The sequence below is a fragment of the Larus michahellis genome, chromosome 4 (genome assembly GCF_964199755.1).
Source record: "Larus michahellis chromosome 4, bLarMic1.1, whole genome shotgun sequence".
In the NCBI taxonomy this organism is placed as follows: Eukaryota; Metazoa; Chordata; class Aves; order Charadriiformes; family Laridae; genus Larus; species Larus michahellis.
Window position 1 is genome coordinate 10,968,638 of NC_133899.1, and position 14,873 is coordinate 10,983,510.

Consider the following 14,873-nt stretch of genomic DNA (forward strand, 5'->3'; position numbering starts at 1 on the left):
AGGGTTTCAAGGTTGTGTGGTGGAACAGAAATGGACATTTCTTTGAGCTTGGGACACAGGAGATGAGCATTTCAGGAGAGAACTCCAGCAGAAAACTGCTAGAGTTTGCTTTTAGGTGTTAGCACTTCCAACGTTTCTATAAGAGAGAAGAAGGTGGCCAGAATGAATAAAAGAAAAATGTCTAGGATAAGTATCCCCTTGAAAAACTTTTTAAAGGGTTAAATTGGAACCTTATTGATGTCAAATTTTCCAAAGCCTCTCCATCCAGTCCTGTCTAGGTGAGCACCGACAAGTATTTACAATTATGATTAACTTCAAAACAAAACCTCCTAAATTTCTATAAGCCATATATAAAAAAGAAATTCCATTGCAGCTGAAATACATGAAACTGAATTTAGACATATTTCTAGAACACCTGTTGGTTACTCTATCCATCTTTGTGCTCTCCAGTTTGTGGATTTCATCATTGCTAATTTGTACTTAAAATCAGCAGTTGAAAGAATATTTTTATAGCATAAAGTGAATTTCAATTATATGCAAAGAGTTCTGTAAATTCATTTTAAGAAGTTATCTCAAAATCGTATCTAAACCTGGTAGGTACCATTTTACTGTTAATTTTAAACTTATGGTAGTTAAATTGTATATTTGAATGCGTTGAAAGTATGTATTTGGAAGAAACCCATGTCACATACTAGAAAAAAACAGTGCTTCTTTCTAAGCACTTTCACTTTCTAGATGACAATAAGATACTTGTCTATGTGAAGTTATTACTCCCTGCAGCTTAACATGGCATTGATACATCTATTATGTAGTGAGTTATTAATGAAAAACTTAGGCTGGAAACAGGGCACAGGGTTTAACAGTGTTGATAACTGAACAGCAACTTAACAAGTTTTGTGGGGGATTTTCTTTCCCAGGCAATTTTAAAACCATGGTTGGAAGTTAACTTCTAATAGACATTCTCTATTTCAAACCAAAAATAATTAATGAAAGATTGTGTTTTAGGAGATCAGAATACATGATCACAGTGGTCTCTTCGAATTTTTTATTCTATACATACTTAACTCCTAAAAATGAAAGAGAAAAATATGTTCAGAAATATGTTTTCTATGATGAAAAGCATTTAAATATTTGAAAAAGATTTTTCTAATAAAAGAATGACTACAAAAGTTCACAGAGATTCTGTACTTTACTGAAAGTCTCGTTCCCTATGTAAAAGCACAAGCCCAAAGCCAGTTTCATCAACAAGTTTAAATACATTCTTATGTATGTCATCACTTCTTGACTTGAAAGGAGTCCAATGTGAATCACTATACATCATGTTTTACTAAATAAAATATTCTATTATACTTCCTTATTCTGCGTGTTTGTATACATAAAATGGCTCAATTAAGAAGAGCTGAGTGGGAAGAAATATGAATTCATGTTTTACAGATTACCCACCCACAAATATACTTTAAAACTGTAATTAGAAATAGGCAATTTTTTAAGTTTTGAAACCTGTCTTATAAATCATGACTTGCCATTTTCTCCTTCTGGTGGGAAGATTACTTTTTATCCTCTAAAGTTACAAAACAATAAAGTTTTCGTCCTGAGTGGGGTTTATGGCAGGACAGTTTAACGTCATAGTGTTAGAAAAATGTATACTAAAACTTTTTTCACAATCAGGACTAGTTGCAAAGTCATATGCCTAACTTTCCATTCTCTTACAAAAACTGTGGAGATAGTGGTATGCAAATGAAGTCCAGGATCAGGGCAAATAAGTGAAGGAAGCATGGAATCTTCTCTGATAAAATTAATAAAGTGTGGGACTCTTAAATGAAGTAATATCGGATAGACATTTTTCCAACCAAAATGAATATTCTTTGGTTTTATGCAATAGCAAATTGAGTAATAGTCTATCTTTTAATTAAATTACCACGTAGAAACATCTGTTAAAAGTCCAAATTTAATTCAACTGGAGCATTCCATAAAAGCAATACTCATTTGCTACGCAAATTTTTGATGTAGAGATCACCTGCACACACTTAATACTGCTTTTCATAAGCACTACTGTGCTTTCACATTCACTTACTGCAGTGTTTCCCATTTATTACATCCTAACCACACCTTTGGGCCTTCAGTACTTTTACTGGCCACTTTATTTAAGAAATATGCACTGATTTAATTTCAGGAGACATTTAAACTTATCCTAATTAAACAGGTGCAACCTATTTTTCATGCATTTTAAAAATGGTTTGTTTTGATTCATCATAAGCCTGCTCCTAAATGTACGAACAGACAATCAGGAAAAACTACCCTGAATAAAAATGTAACCTACGTTAAGAGGAAATGGATGGTAACAAACCAGTTATTAGCAGTTTAATCTTGTGACTCGAGCAAGTCATACAATGTGTGACTTAACAGATTGAGCCTGTGAACGGAGAAGAGTTGTGTGCACACGTGCACTGTCAGCCCTTCACTCGCTTCCATCGGTGTGTTGGGCAATTGAAGGTGGGTTATGCACTGATGCACCTTTTTCAGTTTTGTGGAAAATCCCGAAAATCACAACATGGAGAATGAGTCATCATTCCAGGCCGCAGAGCAGCTGCTCAAATACATCCAGGTTTGCAGACATCCATGCTATTGCAGGCCAGCAGAGCCAGAGAACGGAATCCAAGCTGCTTTCTGCTGGCAGCTTCACAAATTCATGGTGTAAGAACAGATGCAATGAACTGTGAGCAATGGTTATAACACATTTTGAAGGTCCCACCAAAGAAATTGCCCTGTCATTAATCAAAGAAGTGATGGGTTAGGACCACCATTTTTCTCTTAAATGGTATTTCCGAACACCTGAGGCAAGCATTGATGGGAAAAGGACATACAGGATTGCAATGGCAAAAGTATAAGTAACAAAATAAACTACCTCAAATTTGCTGTGGGGATGCTGAGGGAGCGCAGTGTGCCAGAGCGGCTGCTGTGATGATGCCAAGAATCTTATTTTTGGTTTACAAGTCCTCTGTTAACAGCATCCACCTTAGGAAATTGTATTACTGCAGCCATTCTTGTGTAGGTAAAGTAGCTGCTTTGGACATAAATGCAAATATGCTGCAGCAGAGGCAGCAGTGCAAATGCGGGTGCAGGTACTCTGTGCACACATCAGGATTTCAAACAGCTCCACCAGCACTGGAGGTTCCCTCCTGTGGAGGAGCGGGTGTACAAGGCAGCTGAGCCACCACAGCCCACTGCATGCGTGTTCAGCACTCTGTAAGCGTGGTGAAGGACACGGTGCTGGCTGCAACTGTCCTCACAGGGTGTGAGGTGACGGCAAAGAGCAGGGTTATGGCAGCTCCGCTACCAAAAGACAACAGGGCTGCAGGGCTCTTCAACTCATAAAATCCTTACAGTTGGAAGAGACCTTTAAGATCTTAAAGCCCAACCGTTAACCTAGCACTGCCACGTTACTACTAAACCCTGAGCATTACATCTAAACGCCTTTTAAATAGCTACTTTAAATAACTCCCAACATGCAAGCTCGCAACCCTCCATACTGGGGCCTCAGACCTCCCTGCCATTAGTCCCCGCAGACCCAACTGCCGGCACAACCCCCCTGCACCGCCAAGGCACCTGCCTGCACACGCTGCCGCCCCTCGCCTTCCCAAGGCGACCGGGGAGCCACCTCACCACGGCCGCCCCCAGGCCCCGTCCCTCACGTCGCGCACCGGACAGACCCCGCGGCGCCCGCCACAACGGCCGCCGCCTCAGCCACGCGCCCTGCCCGCCCCGCCCCCGGGCGGGGGAGGAGGAAGCCGGCCCCTCCCAGCATGCCCCGCGCGCGGCAGAGGCCGGCGCGCCTGCGCGCTGTGCGGCCGGCTCCCAGCTCAGCGCAAGATGGCGGCGGGCGCCTCGGACCCCCTGGAAGAGATGCTGCTCTTCTCCGAGGAGGTGGACGAGAAGGCGGTCAGCGATCTGGTGGGCTCCTTGGAATCGCAGCTGGCCGGCGGCCGGGGCTCCGCCGAGGCGCCCCAGCCCAGGACCTCCGCCCCGTCCCAGCAGCAGCAGCCGCAGCAGCAACAGCAGGGGAGCCTCGCGGGGGGCAGCAGCCCCGTCCGGCAGCAGCAAGGGCATCCCGCGCCTCCTCCCGCTGCCGGGGCAGAGGAGGCGGCGGGCTGCCCCGGAGCCGCGGAGAGCCGAGCCCCTGCCCAGGGGCCGCTCCCCTCCCCGTCCCCCCCGGCAGCGGCGGCAGCAGCGGCGGCGGCGGCGGCAGCGGCGGCGGCAGGGAGGGGAGCGAGTGTAAACAGTAGTAGTGTGCAGCAATCACATGGAGCGGCTCTCCTCAGCAGCGGCGGCGGCAGCAGCCCCGCCGCCCCTGCCCCGCCGCAGCCCGCCGCCCCCCCGCCCCAGCCTGTCAACAACCATGTGGCCGCTGCCGCCGCCGCCCGGGACGCGGGGAGCCCCAGCCCCGCCGGCAGCCCGCCCGCCGCCAGCGCACCGCCGCAGCGCGCCGAGGCCGCGGCGGGGAGCGGGACCCCGGCCGAGGGGGGCTCCGCCGCCGCCGCCAGCACCGCGCCGCTCACCGGCGAGGCGGCGCCCAACGGGGAGGGCGCCGGGGGCCGGCCGGCGGCGGTCCCACCAGTCAGCAGCCAGGGCCGGCCCGACACCGCAGCGGCGCCCGGCAAGCCCGCGCACGGCCCGCTCCCCGCAGTAAACGCACTCAGTAACTCCGCCAGCCCCGCGCCCGCCCCGCCGGGACAGGCCTCGGCCGCCAACGGCGCCCCGCCGGCCGCCCCCCCGCCGGCCGCCGCTGCCCCCAAGGCGCCGGTGGGCCCGGGCAAGGCGGGCGCTGCCCCCCCCGCCGCCCCCCAGGCCCTCTCGCCCCGGCCGGCGCTGGGCGCGGCCCCCCGGCTGGTGGCCCCCCAGCTGATCGTGCGGCCGCCGCAACAGACCACCATCCAGCTGCCCCCCGGCTTCACCATCCCGCCCGGTAAGTGGGGGGCCGCCGCCCCCCCGCTATCGCTAACCCCTTCTTTTTTTGTTGTTGTTGTTTCCCCTTTTCTGAGGGGATTTTTGTTCGCCAGAGTTGTTCCCGTCCCGCTGCTCGAGCGGGAGAGCCCACCTGTGTGAGGGCGGCGGCTGACAATCAGGCTGCCGTTAATGAGGATGTAATTGGCACGGGACGGGCGGTTGCTAGCGCTGAGTAATTACGAGTGTTGGTTGATGAGTTACTGCTCTGGTCTCGGGGCGGGAGCGGCGGTGACGGTGAGTTCTGAGGGGATGGCGCGGGGAGCGGCCGTGCCCGGGGTGAGAAGCCCGGGAGGGAGTCAGAGTAATTCTATATATGTTTTGAAGGACCCTTATTTTCTGCTTCACTCTCGATAGGCTTGAAAGTTTTCCTCCTTCAAAGAGCGGCTTCTGCCGTGACTCAGGTGGCAAGATAGAAGCTGATTTAGTCTAAAATGTTTAATTTTACTAAGTGCGATGGTGTCGTTCTCTGGAGCCTCTGGGCAGCCTGTACATCGTCGAATTTTGTTTCTAACTCTGAAGTAACCGTCGCGTCCCCCCTATTTTCCTTTTAGTGCCTTAACTTTCGTTGCTAAAACTGTTAAATTCGTGAAGGCTGACCCAAACAGCATCCTGTCATCCCAGCCATTCCTACTCCAACTCTGTGTTGTTTCACCTGAAATTTTGAAGGGTTCTGTGGTCCCCTGCGTGGATTTTCATGTTGTAAAAAGTTGGTAACTTTTTGTACCTTCTTAATTTAGGAGATGATTTAACATTTGAACTAGTTTTTTGTTATTAATATTGATAGCATGATGACACGTGGAGATATTGATATAGTCTGAAATAACTTCTTCCACCGTGCTTCTTGAAATAGTTGATATTTATTAGCTAAGGTAAGTGGAGCAAAAAAGTGAGTGGAGCTTGCTTCTAAGTGGCCTTTTAGCAGTTGTGTCTTTGGCCATAGTTTATGAAACTCCTGCTCCAAATTCTGATGCTCCAACCAGATAAAGCTCAGTGGTTTCATGAAGACTTAATTAACTTAAAACAGTTTGTCTTTAGTTTGCAGTGGCAGAAATTTGCCTTCTCTTTGTGCTTTTAGCAGTGACGGTTGGCTGGGAGCACCTGAGACTATGTGAGTTTTTATTGGTGCTGCAGTTCGCTCACAGGTTCATCCCAGGACTGGGATTTGTTTTTGTGTCAGACACTGAAAGAAAGGCTTTCTTGGTATAAGGTACTTTTGAAATTTGTGACTTGCTTGATATAATACTGTTCAAATCTCTTTATCCTTTTGGTATGTTGCAAACTTTTTTACTGAGGTGTCCATTTACTGAGGTGTGTTTGTTTTGTTTTGTTTTTTTTTTTCTGGGAAGCTAACAATTAGAAGTGGATGTAAACTTTTACTTTCTTTATTTTCCCTTGAAGACTTAAAAAAGATATATGAAGCAATTTGCACGTAGAGATATATTGCAGAAACTGTCTACTGACTTTATCAACGGAATAAAAGTTGACTTGCTAGATCCTTATTTTTCGGTTCTCCAGTAGTTACAGGCAAGATGTTTTTCTGTATAGAGACCCGTTGTATCCTATCTAGGTTACATTATTATTAAAATGCAGTCTGGAACTAACTTGTAAATTCTTCTAAAATAATCTGTCTGGGGAACTGCTTCTGAATGTTGAGAGAACTAGAGGATACACATTCCATGGTTTGCAGTGATCTTGAGTAAGTGTGGAGCTCTAGGTGAGCCAGGGACCAACTTAACCGCTGTATCCCCTTTTCTATCCTGCTGATTGTGGAAAACTTTTCACAAGTTTTTCCTATCCTGCTGATTGCCAAAAACGAAGTTACACATAGGGCAAAACTTGATGGTGCTGTCTGTGTTATGTAGAAGGCCTCTATTGTGAAATGTGTTACTAGAAAATAATCTGAAAGTATTATCATTTGCTTTCAGAAAGTCTTAGGAAGCACTTGCCAACTGCTCTGATAATTTGAAAACAATTCCTTTGGTTTTTTCCTAAAGTAATCTGCACTTGTATTATTTTGTGCTGAGGAGTAGTTGCGTTGCTTCTCTGGGTATGACAATACTTTTTTCTTGGTGTCTAAACCACAGGTAGTGCCTCCCAATACAGTGATGGTGGGTGCCAAATAAATCCATGTGTTCATGCTCAACAATTTACTAAATCTCAAATACTGTATTTGACACTCAGTAAGGTGTCTGGCCTAATGTTTGCATGTACACATCCCCTAAAGCTGTTGTTTTTGTAAAGCTCTCATGTCATTGTCCCTGGTATGTTCATACTGAGTTTTGTTCTCAGCTACTGGATTGTCATTATAGTTTACTTTTAATGAATATTTCTTTCTAATTTTATTCTGCTGACACTGGCTAGGCTGGTGAAAGTTGCTGTATGCCTATACACTCAAGTGACTGTTTGCTTTTTTATTCATGACTGTTATCCATAAACTGCAGTTTTTTGAATTCCAAACTGAATTGGGTGTTAGTTTTTGTCTGCTAGTAGGGGCTCCTTTTCATCTTAGAAATAAAATCTCATGTTACACCAGAATAAAAAAAAAAAGATACAGTATAAAGAAAAAACATACAGTGCTATACATTATGTAAGATAGTTAGATAGTTCTTTATATATTATTGTTCATGTTGTTCTTTATTCTATAGTTACTGTTCCTTTGTTCCCGTTAGGTATGGTGCTGGTGCGCACGGATGCTGGACAACTTGTGATGGTGCCTCAGCAGGCTCTAGCGCAGGCTCAAATGCAGGCTCAAGTACAAACACAGGGACAAGGTCCTACCAGCATTTCACCGAGGCTTTCGGTGCCCACAACCGGCCCTGTTTTTCGCCTATCAACAGCTCAGGTATGTCTGGCTCGATTTCACTTTACTTCTGTGCATTACGTTTTCCTCTGTCTTACACATTATTAGTTCACGTGGTTTTTTTGCAGGTGTACTTTCCTCCCCCTTTTTTGTTGTGAAACAGGAAATACTTACTAAAACACATTTTACTTTCTGAGGCCTAGGATTTTTTTTTGTATTTCAGGAAAAAATCTACTTTATAGAGTCTCTCAAGACCTTGTTCAGACTGTGAGGTCATTGGAGGCTGGGAGGCTCCGTCTTAGCCAGAACGTAGTTTGGACTCTATACCACTGGTTCAGTAGGCGCCCCTTGTTCTCTGGGTCAGAAGTGTTGCGATGTCCCCACATGCTGAATGGATGCACAGGATGTGTAGATTTCACAATAAATTAGAAAAGAAAAAGCCAAGCCCGTCCAATACAAGGATTTGCAATAATTAACTTTTCTAATATATGTTATTCAAAAGAAAGGTTTGATTCCTTTGATTCGCTTCTGGGTGTGATCTGTCTACACCTAAAGTTTTGTCTGTGTTGTGACTACGTTTCCTTTTTTCTATGGATTGACAGGGTGGTGTGCTTTCCTACCCCACACTCTTCAGTGAAGTGTGTTTATTTCAACTCAGAACTCATTTATTTTCAAGGGTGAAGGTGTATTGATTTTTAAATTACTCAGTAGGGTACATTGGTTTAAAATTTTGTAGGGAGGCTGTTCAGCTTTGGGCCATTTGGGCTACAGCTGAACTACCTTCCTAAAACGTAGAGGCAAAGATCTTTGGATGTTAGTAGAGGGCAGTTGTGCCGTAATAATAATAGGCAGAGTTTAGGGTAGTTTTGCCTAAAGTCTTTGTTTGCAGAAGTGATAAGCAATTCTGAATGGAAAGAGATGAAGATGGTGTCGTCTTAATTTTTTAATTGATTGCTGTATAGCTTTCTTGAAATAACTTAAACATGTATTTCCCAATGTTTAACATTAGATTACTCGCCCATTATGTGCTTCATGCATTACAATATATGTATAGCCTGAAAGATTATTAAGTTTAATTCAAAAATGAAAACAGTGATAAACTTCTCAGAAGAGAAGGAATCCAGAATAAAATTGAAGACTTGGAAATAAATTAATAACACAAGGCAATCTAAAACACAGAACAGCCAACTAGAATGTAAGTTTTAGAAATGAGTGTCACTAGTAGGATTGTAGCTCAATGGAATGTATCTCAGGAAAGACATGAGGCCTGGAAACACTGGAGCAACTTTATGATCTCAGAAAAGAGGTAAGCACAGTATTGGATGGAATTCGTAAAAGAACTCTTTGCAGAAAAGGCATCCATTTAATGTTTTGTGGTACCTGGAAGGATAAGAAGGCTTGTAGAAGCCTTCAAAGATAAATATATTTCAGGAAGAATAAACACAGAAATAAGCCTGCATTACTTTCGAGACTTTTTGACTAGTTTGGTGACGATAAAAATCCAGACAAGTTCTTCTTTTCTATTTGTACATCTGTCTGTGGTTGTTTGGGGCTTTCTTTGTAAATAAGTACAATCAGTTCTTTAGTTAGTGACTACAAGGGACTATATAGCACACATTCTAGCAATGGATCCTGAGACAAGTGCATAAATGCAAAATAGAAATCGTGGGGTGGGACTGTACCCAGATATGATCTCAGTCTGTTAAAATGAGTTTTATTTTATTTATTTTAAATTGCTGTTTCGTAGTTAGTTTTCACGTAACTTCAACTGCTGTGGCCAGCATACGGAATCATTCATAGCAAATGAAATAATAACAAATTGTCTGTAGTTTCAAAACATTTGTGGAACACACCTTTATTGTACATAGAATCTTAGGAAGCATACAGAAATGTAGAGTGAGTGCTTGGCTGTGTGTGTGCAGTCTTTATTAGGAGACTGGCGTTTGGATCCCATAGTCAGCCTGATGATGTGTGCATGGCAAATGTTGGGAGTTGATCATGTTGGCCTCGGGCAGCTCTAGTCATATGAAGCACTTAAGGTTGCAGAAAGAGTATAAGCTGACTTGCTGGATTTACATAAAAATAAACCTGTGGGAATACTGCATGTTTATGTGGTTGTAGAGATACCTAAAATCTGAAGGAGTTCAGGTATTGGAAAGATGTAATTGCTTTTGTGCAGAGCTCTGCCTGGATAAATACCTTACTGCATTACAGATACTCCTTTGCACTTGTTAGTGCTAATAAACTGGTAGAGAATAGAGGAAACCAGCAAGGCCTTGTGAATGATAAATGTCTTGGAGGATGCAAAAGTTGGATTATTTTAGTATGGTGGGATTAGAGTCATGTTATTGTAACTTGTCAGGATTCATCTCCTTTGACAGATCTTTGTGGTGGCTGCCTGAACTGTATTGCATCATTTCTTTATTTGTTGTAATTAATAAGGATAAGAAATAATTAATATTGTTCTTGGGAAGTGTACAGTGAACTTCCATGAACCTGCACGTGGTCTGCAGACTCTTCTTTTGTTTTTACAGTGCTTATGTTTTATGTATGTTTGACCTTAGAGTGTTCTTTAAAAATGGTGGTTAACAGCCTTTTAAAACCACCTTGTAAAGGTTTAAATTTTAAAGGTTTATCATATCAGAACTAGACACAAGACTTCTATTTCGTTAGGTGGACTGTTTATAACCAGAAACTATTCACTGTTTTTTTGGAGGAAATGTCCAATGACAACAGGTTTTAAAAGTGTCAGTTATTAGTTTGAGTAGTCATTGTGATTCAACAAGAAAAAGGATCAAGTTCTAAAATACAGGAAACTGTGTACTGAAAAATAATTTTTTCAGTGAGTTTATAATTAAACTTTTTTCTTTCAGAGTCAAATTTGGATGTATCAGAAAGCTAAATTCTGTCAATTAAAATTTTCATTAGAAATTCAAAATGTATGGAAAACAGTGTCTTAAGTTTTTATGTCTATAAAGTATAATATTCAAGAGTCCTAGTCTCCGCTGTGACTGAAAGACAGAAAATTTGTGTGTGCCATTAGCTCAAGACAGACAGAATATGAACATCAGTTGCTTAAGTCCTGCGAAATCTTTTACAGGACTGATGAACATTGCAGGCTATGTGTTTTTAACCTCTAGAACATCAAATACCTATCTGTCCAGTATGTTAGTGGAATGACTTATTTTACGGTGCAGAACTCATTAAATTTACTATTATGTTTTTATTCAATTATTTTAAGATAGCTTTATTTGGGTTAAAATGCAGGGTGCTTTAAATATGTAGGATTTAGTGACGTACTTCAGGCACTGGGTTTGTGTTTTACTCTACTTTTGCGTCTGTAGAAAGTCTATGCAGGTGGAAATTTGCAGTCTCCCATAAGCATTCTAAGAAATAGTATCTCACTACAAAGAATGTATGATCTGTCTCAGAAAAGCCATAGCTCTCATGGGTCATGGGTATTATGGTTGCTTTTCTTCAGATTGTCCTACTTTTTAGCCACTGTCACAAGTTGCTCAGCTAAGTAATTGTTTTCAACATTACGGTTAATTTGTATATACACCTTAAATGTTAAGAAAGTGTGTTATGAGCTGTGTTGTTAGGTGTGAAACACAGGTTATTAAAAAACATGCCAAAGAAATTGCAAAAGCTGGCAGTTACTTTTGGCAACTCATTAAGAAGTGTTGAGAGTGATAACTGGAGAATATAAAATAAATTATGAATTACCTTTTTAAAAATTCCAAGAAAGATGGTCTGAAAAATTACCAAAGCATTCATCTATATTGGAAAGCTCTTTGAATCTCTCCCCTCCACAACTAAGTAATTTCTCTTCCACTCTCAAAAGAAGGAGAAGGGGAGAATAAGGAAATGTTTTAAATGTTCTTAAATGCGATTGACTTGATTGATACGTACAGAGCTGTCCAGAGTCTAACTTGCTTCTGCAGCCTGCTGGTATAACGAGATTTTCTTCCCGTATCTCAGAGCCATCATTTGATAGATCTTCTCCCAGTTATTTGGGAGGAAAATGAATCAGGTTTCCCATGAAAATTCCTCTGGCTTCAGTAGAAGGGCTTAGATTCAGGATGGTGTGTGAGGAAGGAGCCGCCTTCCTCTAGGAGCAACAGGAGCCGCTGAAATAGAGCACACATAGTCTGTTTTCCCTTAGGATTTAGTATTTGGGCTTAGGATGATGCTTTCCTTGAAGACAGCGGCTTTATCTTTACATGTTGCATTGCTGAAGGTTCAGAAGTCAAATATCTATATATAAAGTATTTCCCTTTGTAGGGAACTGATAGAGCCATCCCTCTTCCCTTCGCAAGTTAAAAAAAAAATATATATTTTGATTGCAGTGCCAAACACAAAAGTTCAGAAAGATTAAGATACATAACTTCCCTTTCATCCTACATTAATCTCTTCTGTATGTGTGCAGTGTATTACCGTCTTTGCATGATAAATGCACAAAGATAAAAGCTTCAGCCAGGCAATCAAGGCACACAATTGATGTTGCACAGCAAACTTAAATCTGATGTTTCTTACATTTTGAGTGCTTGGCTTTGCTATTTAAGTTATTGTTTGGCTTCTATTGTTTGTAATACCTTTCCTTCATTTTTTGCAGCTTTTGGGGGTAGAGGATGTAAGCAGATGTAGTACAGCTTTGGGGAGAGGTTTGCGTTAGACTCTTGGGAGAAGATAGGCAAATCCATTTTGAAAGGAAGACTTGAGTTCTTTTCTCAACTCTTAGGTGGGGTAATCTTTGATTAGGCATTTACTTAGGCTCCCCTCGATTGTTGCTACGGAAAATATGAATAAAACGGGCATGTTACCAATTCCTGGTGGAATTCTGGAAAACTGGCTAATCAGGATAAGCCAGTACCTTGTAGGAAGGGTCTTGACTCTGATCAGTTTAATGCCAAAGTCAAAGGCTCCGGACCCTGGGCATGTGGCCCAAAGGGACAGGTGGTGTCTGAGGCACCGAGTCAGAAGTAGCGGAAGGCATTTGATTAGAAGAATCAGAATATGAAGGTAACAATGGCACTGAGAAAGCAGTAATTGAAAGGAGTGCCTGTAATAGGAAGATGTAAATGATATTTCAGTGATCTCTTACACTTACAGTCTGTCTGGTTTCTTTAAGTAAAATATTCAAGAAAAGCATGAATAGGTACAATCGCACCATAAAATAGTTTTAGCTTACGTCCAATTATAAGACTATAGAGGACTGTAATGGGGGGATATTAACTACAGCTAACTACACTTTTCTAAGGAAAGAATATTGCAAAATATTCAGGTATATAAAACCAAATAATTTTTCAGATTGTGAATATAAATTCATCTTCTTGGTGCAGCTACCAGAGGCTTGACTTGTTTAAATTGGTATCCATGTGTTTTACATGGAAGTACTCAGTCTTACAGAAGACTGTAATAGTCTTTTAATGCGTTAAGAAGTACAATTTTGTTGTACTCTGAATACATTTTCAGTGGTAACATGCTGGTTTGAAAAAAACTTATTTCATGAAAGAAAGAAGTTTTTTATTGGATGTTTAAAGCAAACATTGGTTTGAGTTAACAGTGCATAATTTTAGTTGAACCATTTTCTTTCTTCACGATTTTAGTTTCCTTTTAGTTTTTGATTGCTATTAATTTTAGCTGAATATTAAAAAGTGGTTAATGTTGCCAAAATTTTATCTGCTACAGGGTCTTATTTAAAGTACAAGATTTTTAGGAAACAAGCTACAATTTGATGGAACTTTGGTTGATTTTAGAAAAATTTTCTTCTGGATTCTGGTATTACAAGCAGGTCAAATAAGCGTGGCTTTGCTTGCATTACTATATTCTTCAGAGATAATAAATAAATTCAGAAGTCTTTTAAAATGGATTGTTTAGATTGCCTTAAATTTTTGCCTCTATGTCTTGTTTTGAAGCTTATGCTGGTGAAATAATGAAAAATAGGTAGGTGCTGCCATCTAGTTTTTCTTTGGTGAGTTTCTTTTGTTTATCAGCATTTTTCATTTGTACAGTTTATGGTTTTTCATGCTTTTGATGCAGATTTTGTTTGCTGGTTTCTTAATAACCATTTGGGTTTACATTCATACAGAAAAAAGCAAAAAATAAGTTACTTATTTTAAATTATTTTTAATGAAAATTATTTTATGTTAGTTACAAAATTAAAGTGCTGCTGTACCCCAAGATTATAAACTGAGCATCATACAGGAAAGACCAATGTTAGCCTGGCCCATGATATTTTATTACAGAGTACCTGTACCAGAGTTTACAGATCAGGTGAAATAGTGTATGTTGGAATTTTCATGAGACTGCTGCTGAAAATCGATTTGATCTTAGAGTTTACTAATGTTTTTGTTTGATTCAAAAATATCTTTTCCAGTATTAAGTTGCTTTGTGTATTTTTAGCAATCAGAAAAGGTAGTGTAAAGTTTGATGGTTTAGTCCAAATATTTGGGCCCATAAGTGGGCTACTTAACAATTCTGCTCCAAATATGATTACCAGTCACTTGAGGTTTTTTTTCATTGCATAAATAGTCCAATCAGTATGTATGGATGTATATATGGATGACAGTTCTTTTCTAGCTGCATTTTTTCTTGCTTTAAGCATCTCTTTTTTTTACTTCTACTCTTCAGAATTTCAAGTTCATTATATAAATGTATTTGTTTTCTATGTTTTGACATTCACTTTCTGTTAAGTTTCACTTTACCATCCTTTTTTAAAATGGGAAAAAAAAAAGTCTTTTGAACTTGTGCAAAGTGCTGAGTCACCTGCTCTGGAAGTGGCTGTATTTTTGCTGTGAAATCTGTTTGATGCAGAGAAGTGCAGCTTAGTCTTTGCCATCACATGGGATGTCGAGAGCAGTTCTGCACTTAGCTGACGTTTCATAAGCTGTTCTTGCAAGAGCGGAGCCTTTCAAATCTGAGATAGTTCTGATAATACGCTGTGCCGGTGTTTTCAGCAGTGCTTGTGTGTTTATGTCATCTTTTAGTTTTGGTAATTTTTTTCTTGTTTATTGATGTCTTGGGGTTTTTTAATTTTATTTTACTGTTTTTCCACACCCTTTCTGCT

At 41.3% G+C, this 14,873-nt stretch overlaps 1 protein-coding gene across 2 annotated transcripts in view; it reads left to right on the forward strand.

Annotated features, from left to right (window-relative positions):
* Nucleotides 1-3,864: 3,864 nt before the first annotated feature.
* LOC141741851 (transcription initiation factor TFIID subunit 4-like) overlaps nucleotides 3,865-14,873 on the forward strand; it is a 141,984-nt gene continuing 130,975 nt past the window's right edge. For both annotated transcript variants that reach the window (XM_074582940.1, XM_074582941.1), the window contains exons 1-2: nucleotides 3,865-4,963; nucleotides 7,674-7,846. In XM_074582940.1, coding sequence (XP_074439041.1) covers nucleotides 3,871-4,963; nucleotides 7,674-7,846 — 1,266 coding nt within the window. In that variant the 5' untranslated portion in view covers nucleotides 3,865-3,870. The remainder of the gene's footprint in view (nucleotides 4,964-7,673; nucleotides 7,847-14,873) is intronic.